The 12,402-nt window shown below is 40.7% G+C and overlaps 1 protein-coding gene across 8 annotated transcripts in view; it reads left to right on the top strand.

The window, feature by feature from the left end:
• tent4a (terminal nucleotidyltransferase 4A) overlaps positions 1 to 12,402 on the top strand; it is a 104,751-nt gene that overhangs the window by 58,234 nt on the left and 34,115 nt on the right. For all 8 annotated transcript variants that reach the window (XM_043689621.1, XM_043689625.1, XM_043689623.1 and 5 more), the window contains exons 7-8: positions 8,576 to 8,704; positions 8,832 to 9,045. In XM_043689621.1, coding sequence (XP_043545556.1) covers positions 8,576 to 8,704; positions 8,832 to 9,045 — 343 coding nt within the window. The remainder of the gene's footprint in view (positions 1 to 8,575; positions 8,705 to 8,831; positions 9,046 to 12,402) is intronic.

Here is a 12,402-nt window from a genome sequence, read left to right as displayed (position 1 = left end):
AAATTCCTCTCCATCTAAACCTTTAACACTATGGCAGTCCCAGTCTATGTTTGGAAAGTTAAAATCCTCTACCATAACTAGAGGACATCTCCTTACAAGTTTGTTTCTCAATTTCCCTCTGACTATTAAGGGGGTCTGTAATACAATCCCAATAAAGTGATCATCCCTTTCTTGTTTCTCAGTTCCACCCAAATAACTTCCCTGGATGTATTTCCGGGAATATCCTCTCTCAGCACAGGTTTAATGCTATTCCTTATCAAAAATGCCGCTATCCCTCCTCTCTTGCCTCCCTTCCTGTAGCATTTGTATCCTGGAACATTAAGCTGCCAGTGCTGCCCATCCCTGAGCCATGTTTCTGTAATTGCTATGATATCCCAGTCCCATGTTTCGATCCATGCCCTGAGTTCATCTGCCTTCCCTGTTAGGCCCCTTGCATTGAAATAAATGCAGTCTAATTTATTAGTCCTACCTTGTCCCTGTCTGCCCTGACTGTTTGACGTACTTCTGTTCTCAACTGTACCAGTCTCAGATCGATCTCTTTCCTCACTATCTCCCTGGGTTCCACCCCCTCCACCTTATTAGTTTAAATCCTCCCAAGCAGTTCTAGCAAATTTCCCTGCCAGAATATTAGTCCCCTTCCAATTTAGGTGTAATCCGTCCTCCTTGTACAGGTCACTTCTACCCCAAAAGAGATTCCAATGATCCAAAAATGTGAATCCTTCTCCCCTATACCAGCTCCTCAGCCATGCATTCATCTGCTCTATCCTCCTATTCCTGCCATTACTTGCTCGTAGCACTGTGAGTAATCCAGATATTACTACTCTTAAGGACCTTTTTTTTTTTTAAAATTTCTGCCGAACTCTCTGTAATCTCCCTTCAGAATCTCAACCTTTTCCCTTCCTATATCAATGGTTGCAGTGTGGACAATGACCTCTTGCTAGCCTCTCTCTCCCGTGAGAACATTCTGCACCCTCTGAGACATCCTTGATCCTGGTACCGGGGAAGCAACACACCATTCTGGTTTTTCGCTGCTGGCCACAGGAATGTCTGTCTGTACCTCTGACTACAGCATCCCCTCACACAATTGATCTCTTGGAAGCCGACGTACCCCTCGTTGCATTAGAGCCAGCCTCACTACCAGGAACTTGGCTGCTTATTTCATGCAATAACCAGGAAGATAAACTAAATGAATCTTCACTTCTTTGATCGAGCAGTTTCTGTGCTCCTATATAAACACTGTGAATATCCTTGACTGCTTAAAAACTTTGGATTAAAGAGCTCCTTGAAGTGAATTAAAAAATTTGGATTTCCATAAGGACTTTTGTTTGGTAACAAAAAAGAACTGAGATTCAAACTAAAACCCTCTACTATCCATGATTTAAAAAAAAAAAGTGACTATAGAATTTTTGTGGCACAGTGATGGTATTTCTACTAGGTGACCCGGTTCAAGTCCCACTTCCTCCAGAGTTGTATAAGGACTAAGCAGGTGGATTAGAAAATGCCCAAGAAGTAGTGACAAAATAAGCTGATTTAGAAACATAGAACTGTACCTGAATGAGTTTGCATATCAAACTTGAGGTTAACTGTAGCCCTGCATCATTCCTTGAGTCTGTTCAGCCATTTAATAAGATCGTGGCTGATGTATTTGTATTTCAAATTCCACTTTCCTATCGACCTCCAATAAGCTTTGATTCACCTGGCTAACAAGAATCTATCTACTTGTGTATTAAAAATTTTCAATGTTACTGCCATCAACACCTTCTGTGGCCAAGATCTAAAGTTGCACAACCCTTGGAGAAATAATTTCTCCTTCTGTCTGCCCTGAAAGGCAGCTTCTAATTTGCAAAAAATGCTGCTTCGTTCTAGAAAAATCCACGAAAAAACACGCATGTCGTCAAGATCGTTCAGGATTTCATGCACTTGAATCAAGTCACCCCACTAGGAGCAAGCCCACGATATCCATCCTGTCATCAAAAGACAGCTAACTGATTTGTGGTATAAATTGATTAAACCTCCTGTAGATTGCCTCAATGAATTCAGATCATTTGAAGAATGAGACAAAAACTGGAAAATTGAAGATGCGATGTCACCCATATTCTGCATAATTGTAACATGGCATTCTGTCTTTTTGAGTCAGAGTCCTATAGCACGGAGACAGGCCCTTCGGCCCATACTGGTTCATGCTGACCAAAATGTCTGTCCACTCGAGCCCCATTTCCCTGCACTTGGCCCAAATCCTTCTAAGATGGAAATGTGTTGCTGGAGAAGCGCAGCAGGTCAGGCAGCATCTAGGGAACAGGAGAATCGACGTATTAGCCCTCAGGAAGGGCTAATGCCCGAAACGTCGATTCTCCTGTTCCCTAGATGCTGCCTGACCTGCTGCGCTTCTCCAGCAACACATTTCCATCTCTGATCTCCAGCGTCTGCAGACCTCATTTTCTCTCCAAATCCTTCTGAACCTTTCCTATCCATGTATTTGTCCAAATGCCTTTTAAATGTACCCGCCTCAACCATCTCCCACTGGTAGCTTATTCCATCTGCATACCATCCTCTGTGTTAAAGAAAATGTTACCCTCTCAGGTTTCCTTTTATTCTTTCCCCTCTAACCTTAAATTGATGCACTCTAGTCCTCGATTCCCCAACCCTGGGAAAAAGACTGAGTGCGCTTACCCTATCCATGCCTCTCATGATCTTATACACCTCAATAAGGTCCCCCCTCAGTGTCCTAAGCTCTTTTTAAAAAAAAAAAAGTCCTAGCTTGTCCACCCTCTCCCTATAATTCAGACCGTTGAGTTCTGACAACATCCTTGTAAATTTCTTCTGCACTCTTTCCAGTTTAATAACATCCTCCCTATAGCAAGATGATCAAGATTGAACACAATACTCGGCAAGTGTGGCCTCACTAACGTCCTATACAACTGCAACATAACTTCCCAACTTCTACACTCAATGACCTGACTGATGAAGACCAGTGTGCCAAAAGGCGCCTTCACTGCCCTGTCCAACTGTGACTCCACTTTCAGAGAACCGTGCACCTGAACTCCACTCCTATTTCCACTCCTTAAGGTGCTACCATTCACCATGAAACTCCTACCTTGATTTGACTTTCCAAAATGCAAGACGTCACACTTGTCTATATTAAACTCCATTTGCCATTTCTCTGCCCACTTCCCCAACTGATCAAGGTTCTGCTGCAAATCCTGATAACATTCCTCATGTCCATGATACCACCTATTTTAGAGTCATCTGCAAACATACTATTCATGCATTGTACATTCTCATCCAACTCATTGATACAGATAATAAACAACAATAGCCCTGGTACTGACTCCTGAGCCATTCCACGAGTCACAGGCCTCCTGTCAGACAAGCATCCTTTCACTATTACCCTCTGTTTCCCATCATCAAGCCAATTGTGTACCCAATTTGCCAGCTCCCCTTGGATTCCATGCGACCTCACATTCCAGAGCAACCTACCATGTGGAACGTTATCAAAGTCCTTATTCCCTGCCCTTGTTAACCTTCTTGGTCACTTCATCAAAGAGCTGTAACAAATCTGTGAGGCATGATCTCCTACGCACAAAGCCATGCTGACTAATCCTAGTCAAACCCTTTCTTTCCAAATGCAAGTATATCTTGTCTCTCAGAATCTTCTCAAGTAACTTACCCACCACAGATGTTTAACCTCAATATCTCTTGTCATCCAGGGTTCCCTAGTACTGTCAACCTTGCCTTTCACCCTCATAGGAACATACAGACCATGAACTCCAGCTATATCACAATTAAAGGCCTCCCACTTGCCAGTTGTCCCTTTGTCTGAAAACAAAGTACTTCAATCAGCCTCTGCAAACGCTTGTCTAATTCCCTTAAAATTCATTTTGTCCCAATTTAGAACTTGAATATGTAGACCAGTTTCTTTCCCACTCCATTTAATTACTTTAAAGTTAATAGAACCATGGTCACTGGTCCCAACATGCTCCCCCACTGTCACCTCAGTCACCTGTCCTGCCCTATTTCCCAAGAGTAGGTCAAGTTTTGCCCCTTCCTGAATAGGATCCTCTATGTACTGCTTGAGGGAACTTTCCTGATTGCACTTAACAAATTCCACCCATCCAAGCCCTTCGCGCTATGGAAGTCCCAGTCTCTGTTAGGAAAATAAAGTCCCCAACTATGACAACCCTATTGCTGCTGAAAGTCTCCCCCATTCTCCCTGTATATTTGTTCCTCTAATTCCCGTTGACTATTTGGGCGTTATAGTACAACCCCAATAATGTCACCACTACTTTGTTATTTTTTAGCTCCACCCACAAAGCCTCACTGGATGATTCTTCAGTTATTTCATCTCTGACTACTGCTGTGATACTCGTCTTAATCAAAAATGCAATTCCTCCTCCCTTCTTTCCACCACCTCTATCTCGCCTAAAGCTTGTGGACCTTGGCATATTAAGCTGCCAGTCCTGCCCCTACCTTAGCAGGTAATGGCTATAATATACCAGTCCCACGTACATATCCACGCTCTGAATTCATCGGCCTTACCTCTCAGCCCTCTTACAGTGAAATTAATGCATTTTAATCCAACAGGCCTTCTTTGCTCCCTGTCATGTTCCAGCCTGACCTGTCTCTTCACTTTACTATTTCTGACTACAGTATCTCCTTCCAGCCTTGCACTTGCCTCCCTGCTGTTGAGGATGCGACCCACTCCCCACCCCCGTCAAACTAATTTAAACCGTCCTTTGTAGCATTAGCAAACCTGACTGCCAAAATATTGGTCCCCCTCCAGTTCAGATGGAACCCGTCCCTCTGTCGAGAAAAGATCCCAATGATCTAAAAATCTAATCCCTAAACCCTGCGCCAGTTCTTCAGCCACACATTCATCTGCCATATCCTCCTGTTCTTACCCTCACAAACACGTGGCAGTGGAAGTAAACCAGAGATTATCACCAACGAGGTCCTGGGTTTTTAACTTTTTTCCTAGCTCTCTCTAATCACTCTGCATGATCTCATCCCTATTTCTACCTTTGTCATTTGTACCAGCGTGCACAATGACTGCCGGCTGCTCATCTTCCCCCTTAAGAATGTTCTGCAGCTACTCCGAGACACCCTCGAGGCAACACATCATGCTGGATTTCCGTTTGCAGCCACACAATCTCCTTCTGTCCCCCTAACTATCGAGTGTCCTGTCACTAAGGTTCTGTTGACCTTTACCTTTACCCCCTGTGCCCCAAAGCCAGTTGTAGCACTGCTGACCTGGCTACTGTTGCTTTCCCCTCAACAGATGCCCTCCCCCACCCCCAAGCAGTCTCCAAAACAGTGAAATTGTTTTTAAGGGGAATGGCCACAGGGGATTCCTGCACACTGTGCCTACTCCCTTTTCCTTTCCTGGTGGTCACCCAGTTACTCTCTGCCTGCACCTTAAGCATGGCCACCTCATTAAAACCCTGGTCCATGAAGCGGTCAACATCTCTATGATCCTGAGTGCACCCAGCTCCCTAACATGGTCTCCCAGGAGCTGCAGCTGGCTACACTTCCTGCACGTGTAGTCATCAGGGACAATGAAAGTCTCCCTGACCTCCTGCATTTTGTGGGAGCAAAATGCGACTGCCATCTCAACTGCTGTAAGATAAAAAGAAACTTTACCTGAGCTTACCTGTAGGGTTTTGCTGAGCCGCTGCTCTCTGAAGCCTCTCTGCTACCAAAACAATTTTGCAGTACCACACTTCTGTTCATCCCCTTTTTTCTTGGTTAGAGGAGGAGGAAAACACTACAGCAATGTAGTGTTTAGGCCTTAAGTGCTCCTTGATACCAGGCCCATGACTATCTGCTTTTCAGTGCCGGTGACTGCTTTCAGGCTCTAATGTATGCACCAAAGTGATGCCTCTCCCTCTCAGTACCCCCTGCTCGATTCCTCTTGTAATAAAGAATAGCAATCCATTAGCCACCTTGATTATGTACTGTGACTGTATACTAAACTTTTATGACCTATCTAAAAGAGCATCTAACTGGATCTGCATTTGAGAATTTGACAGTTGTTCTCTATATAATTAATAACCTTTTTTTTAACTTAGCTGTTCTCTATATAATTAACCTCTTTTTAAGTTATCTGCCAAAGTGAACAACTTCACAAATTCACATACTGTTCTCCACTCGCCAGATTTTTGTCAACTCGTCTGTTTATATTTGTCTTCACTTTTTTAATGTTATCTTCTATTTAAAATATTAATCAAGTTTTATTTTTAACTTGCAACTTTATAGTTGCCCGCCTTGAATTTATCTATTAATTTCTAGCTTTTTTTATTAATATCTCAGCAACATTCCTTTAGGTGTCCTACTAATTAACTATGCTTTCTATTTTGGGAGCATTTTAAAAAATATAAACACTCCCCTTGATTCAATAACTGAATTATTGACGTGAATAGAACTAAGCCCTGTGGGGCATAACCACCCACTTCAAGTTGCACTAGAAAGGCTGTTTTAATTATTAGTTCTCCTTAGTTTATGTAAACAATTTTTAATCACTTACTACTCACTCAGTTTTATAGTCCATAATCATCATCAGTAATCTACAGTACATTGTCAAAACCTTTTCTCAAGTTGATGTATTGCCATATCCAATTTTCAGAGTTCTGTGTAATTGTTGTGTATGAATCTATGCTGGTTTTTAACCATGTGCCTTATCTAGATTGTGATAATTTCAAACTTGGTATGTAAACATTGGTTTAAAAAAACATCCTACCAGGGATTTTATGCTATCTTGGATTAATTCTGTCTCCCTTATCAAAACAGAGATTCGACTGGCCAGTGCTAATCTATCGTACATTTGTACTCTATGCATAGTTTGGAACATTTTTAGGCTAGTAGCAGTTTCCTCCCATATTTTCTTGGGAATCCTAGCAGGTATCTTATTTCAGGTCTTGGCCAAGTTAAAGAACTTAACTCAAATTTTGCAATTTAGTCAGGAACATCTTGGTCAAGAGTAGGGTTTTAAGGATGCTGTTAAGGAGAAAGAGAAGATAGCCAGAGGTTTAGGGAAGCAAGTCAAGAGACGAGGGCCAAGATGATTGAAGGCACAGACCCAATCCTGATTTTAAGAAAGGAGAAAATTTACAAAAGGGCAGAGTTGGAGGAATTCAGATTACTCAGAAGATTGTACAGCTGAAAAAATATAGATGGCACCAATACAGGAAAGATGAAGGGATTTATAAATGAGGATATCAAAAATTTTGAAATTTAAGCTATTGAGTAAAAGGGAACCGATTTAGGAAAGTGGACACTGGCCGTAGGTGTGCAGATTTTGGTATGAGGTAAAATACAAATAAGGTTTTGGATGAGCTCAAGTTGATCAAACAATTATGGTTCAACCAGGATATCACTTGGATAGTCAAGAATTGGAGTTCTACAGTACATTTGAAGAGTTCAGCAATAAATAATGTCAGCAATGGCATGAAAGTCATATAGCGTGATCATTATGATGGAGATCAGAAGTCAAATTGGAATCCAAGGCTGGTTTAACCTGAGATATTGGCCTAAGAAAAGGATTCAGTCACTGTTGAGGGTGCAGAGCTTGTGGCACAGCCTGCGGGTATAGGTTTTGATCTTTTCAAAGTTTAACTTGGGCGGGCATTCCCTAGATGCTGCCTGACCTGCTGCGCTTTTCCAGCAACACATTTTAACCTGAGATATTGGCCTAAGAAAAGGATTCAGTCACTGTTGAGGGTGCAGCGCTTGTGGCACAGCCTGCGGGTATAGGTTTTGATCTTTTCAAAGTTTAACTTGGGAAATTGCAGCCTATCTTGAGTATCCAAAAGGAGTTTGACAACACTCAGTACTGTTGGAGGGTTGAATTTTGTTGAGAAAAGCTAATATTTTATTGACGTGAAGTTCTCATTCCAGTAGTTCCATTGAGTACCGTAAAACTAATTACTATTCAAGGAACCTTGACCATAGTAATATTGTTAAATACTTGCCAAACACTACTTTGGTTTTGGTATGGTTTGTTTTTCTGTTATATCCTTGGACTGAAATGTTGCGTCAATATTTGATTTTTGGTTTAAGCATTGTTGCTTGCAGAAAACAGACATGCTTCAACAGTAAAAAACATAAAAACTCAAAAATTTTGTGTAATCATCTAGAATAGTTTGCAGAAATGTTTTGAAATGGTGAAAGTGGAAGATGTTTGCAATGTGCAAACATGTCCATGAAGCACATGCCTTTTTTGGGCTCTGATGATCAATACATTTTGTAACTGTTCACTGTTAAGTTGTAGTGAATGCAATTATTCCACTGTTTGGTTGACTTTAGCATTCGCTTCAAGCTCTTTTCAAATGCTTTCCCAGCAATTTTTTTGGATACCATCCATTGTAAGGCAATACTGTCCAAGGTACCAACCATTCTGTAATTGAGAGTTCATGCTTTTCTTGTGTTTTCTGCTCCAGAAGTTCAATTCAATACTATGAGCTGAGTTTGGCACTATAAATCAATTGTATTTTCTGACCCAGTTGCTTTTAATGTTTCAAGTTTATTCTTGAGCAGTTTTTATCTTAAATTGAGAATTTATGCATTTTTTTTTTCTTCACAGAATTACCCAGTATTGCCTTATTTAATACTGGTCTTAAAACAATTTCTTCTTCAGAGGGATTTAAATGAAGTCTTTACTGGAGGAATTAGTTCTTACAGCCTCATTTTGATGGCTATTAGTTTCCTACAGGTAAAACACGTTCTTTTCAACACATGGATATGTTAAAACCATTTTTTCTCTGACTATAACAAGCAATGTGTGGAAATTAGTGAACTTTCTTTTGCATAGTTAAAGCTTGAATCTTTTGATGTTACAGTTGCATCCGAGGATCGATGCTAGAAGGCCTAGTGTAAACCTTGGAGTTCTACTGGTAGAATTTTTTGAACTATACGGGAGACATTTTAATTACTTGAAAACTGGTATTAGGATAAGAAGTGGAGGTTCTTATGTTGCCAAAGATGAAATCATGAAGAACATGACCAATGGATATAGACCCTCTATGTTATGCATTGAAGATCCTCTGGTTCCAGGTAATTTAACAAAATGTTTTTATTTAGAAATACATCACTGTTGCCTTGTAATTTTCTGACTTCTTCATTTCTCTAATGCATTTACTGATCGAGAGGTATACTTTGGATCAGTGTTGGTTATGCTGGTTGCTATGCACTGTTTATAAGCATGGAAAAAACAACAGCTTAATTTCCTGACGAGATCTGGGAATGACTCTCGCAACACAGATTAAGAGAAACGAATGGGGCAATAGTTTTTAAGGGAAGAAAAGATAGGTTGGTTGTTGGAGACCTTATTTCTGCAACATTTTCCTCCTACCAAATCAATTGTTTAACTTTATCTTGATGCAGTAATGAGTCATCATATTTGAGTCAAGTATCTTTGTTTCCTGGGATATTCCAAAGCCACTCTCTGCCAATAAATTATTTTTGAAGTGTAGTAACTGTTGTTTTGTGGTAAATATGACAGCCAGTTGCACTCCATACATTTCACAAATAACTAAGTACTAAAAGGTCAGGAAATTGGTTTTGGTGATGGTGATTAGAAATAAATATTGGTTAGACCCAGAAGTGACAAAGGTCACCTTTTAGAAAGTGCTATGGAATCCTTTGTACACAAGTTGACTTACCTACACTTTAGAAATGTTCTTAAGAAACAGCATACATGATATTTCTTGTCTCGCAGCAATTATTATTTTATTATAGAATGATAAGATTGTAGCTTATGGTAGGTAAGCCCCACCTGGCAAAAGTTTAAATTTAATATAATGTTTTGGTAGATGTTTTGCATTGAATTTCTATCCTCCCTTTACTCTGTTTCCTCTTTCTGACCTCCTGTGGCATGGAATTGCTCTGCAGTTTGCTATGTGAAGTGTTGGTTAGCAATTGGTCAGGACTGAACTCCAGAATCAAAACAGGTATGTAATGGCAACGTCCACCACAGGAGCTGACTTTTGCCTGAGGATCGACTGAAATTGGTTTCTCCGTCATTGTTATAAAACCAACAAGCTGCAAGTGTGACTTGGTTGTTTTGATGCAATTTGTTGGACAGAGTGAGCACAAGTTGGGCAACAGCGAAATGTATTAGTAGGGGGTGCATATATAGACTGGCACAAACCTGGGAATATTGCTGTGGATCTAAACAGAATATGTACTACTCCACATTCAGGTAAATGGTAGAAAAATTGATTACTTGTCTTTTCTTTGACAGCTTCTGGTATTCCTTATGAAAGGTCTGTTTTAACCATTTAGACCAGAAGGACTGATCAGATCTCGCACAGCGTAGACCTTGCTTAATTTCTGACAGATTTCAGCTTGGGACTGCCAACAATCTGACATGTTTGATCCAGAATATTGTGTTCAGCCCTCTTTATGTAAATCAGGATAAAATGTTCACAAATTGCCAAGTTTTACACCCAACCAATGATGCAAGTTTCTATCTTGTTGCTTGTTATTTATTTTGCTGCAGAGAGTTTGGCACGATTTCACATTCAGACATTACTCATTCAGAATGGTACAGTAAATTGTCAGCAATTACCATATATACTCGTGTAAAAGTTGAATTTTTAATACTTTCTTCAGGTTAAATTTATGGGGTCAACTATTACATGGATATCACATTTGAGGGGCTGAAATTCATGCTATAGTCCAAAATACCATCTGATTAGCAGAAGCCCAATTGATCGCTAAATGAATAAAAAAGACAGTAATCGCTGCTACAGCTTTTTGTCTTCTCTTCAGTTTCAATAACTTTCAGTTTAAACACTTTTTTTGCTTTTTCTGGAAGGCATTTTTACAAAAAATGATGAACTTTCAAAACCTCAACTAGGTATATGACTGTATTCATTGAGTGTTACAGGGGAACTGAGCTCAGCTGAGCTGCACACACCTGACTTGATGTGTCTTAAACTTTCCCGCTGATTTCTTCCATTTCCCTTCGTTTTCTCTCATCTGCAGTTGTTCTAGATTTTCAAACTAACATTTTGAGCTTTTCTGATTTTTAAACAAAGCTACCAGAAATTTGACTCTCATACAGTCTCTAACCGGTCATTGTTGCCATAACATTTATGAACAGGATAATACCTTGGCTTGTAAATGTTGATCTGTTATGAGAAGAACTAGAGTCGACCTTTACATGAGATTTATGGAAAATTCCAGAGTTTTTGGCCAAAAATAGAGCGTTGACTTTTACATTGATTTTTACTTGAGTATACACAGTATTTGCCTGCATAGTAAAAATATGTTGGATCAGTTTCCTATAATTTAATTTTTTCTCTCTATGGCTGATAACTCATGCTTGTGGAAGGTTACTATTTCGAATACTAGGAAGGTCATATCTTTTCATATTTTTGCTGCTATTGGAAGTACCGATGGCTTGTTTTATATAAAATTATCGCCTAACCCTTGTGGTACTGTTGGTAAATTATTTTTGGAGTGGTTCATTGTTCCTTCACCTGGTCTGAGTGAGATGATGTCTGTCTGTCTGTTTGTCTCCTTTCCTGCACTCTCTCTCGCCTTCTTTGCTCCTCCTCCTCCTCCTCCTCCCCCCATCTCTCTCTCTTCTCCTCCCTCCCACTGCCTCATGCTTGTGGAAGGTTACTGTTCAGAATACTAGAAAGGGCATATCTTTTTTCATATTTTTGTTGCAACTGGAAGTCTGATGGCTTGTTTTATATTAAATTATCACCCAATCCTTGTGGTATTGTTGGTAAATTATTCTTGGAGTGGTTCAATGTTCCTTCACCTGGTCTGAGTGAGATGATGTCTGTCTGTTTGTGTCTGTGTCTGTCTGTCTGTCTGTCTGTCTGTCTGTCTGTCTGTCTGTCTGTCTGTCTGTCTGTCTGTCTGTCTGTCTGTCTGTCTGTCTGTCTGTCTGTCTGTCTGTCTCTCTGTCTGTCTCTCTGTCTGTCTCTCTGTCTGTCTCTCTGTCTGTCTCTCTGTCTGTCTCTCTGTCTGTCTCTCTGTCTGTCTCTCTGTCTGTCTCTCTGTCTGTCTCTCTGTCTGTCTCTCTGTCTGTCTCTCTGTCTGTCTCTCTGTCTGTCTCTCTGTCTGTCTCTCTGTCTGTCTCTCTGTCTGTCTCTCTGTCTGTCTCTCTGTCTGTCTCTCTGTCTGTCTCTCTGTCTGTCTCTCTGTCTGTCTCTCTGTCTGTCTCTCTGTCTGTCTCTCTGTCTGTCTCTCTGTCTGTCTCTCTGTCTGTCTCTCTGTCTGTCTCTCTGTCTGTCTCTCTGTCTGTCTCTCTGTCTGTCTCTCTGTCTGTCTCTCTGTCTGTCTCTCTGTCTGTCTCTCTGTCTGTCTCTCTGTCTGTCTCTCTGTCTGTCTCTCTGTCTGTCTCTCTGTCTGTCTCTCTGTCTGTCTCTCTGTCTGTCTCTCTGTCTGTCT

This window comes from Chiloscyllium plagiosum, chromosome 5 (genome assembly GCF_004010195.1).
Source record: "Chiloscyllium plagiosum isolate BGI_BamShark_2017 chromosome 5, ASM401019v2, whole genome shotgun sequence".
Classification (NCBI taxonomy): domain Eukaryota; kingdom Metazoa; phylum Chordata; class Chondrichthyes; order Orectolobiformes; family Hemiscylliidae; genus Chiloscyllium; species Chiloscyllium plagiosum.
The sequence above is the reverse complement of the archived record's forward strand: the minus strand, read 5'-3'. Positions and strand labels throughout refer to the sequence as shown.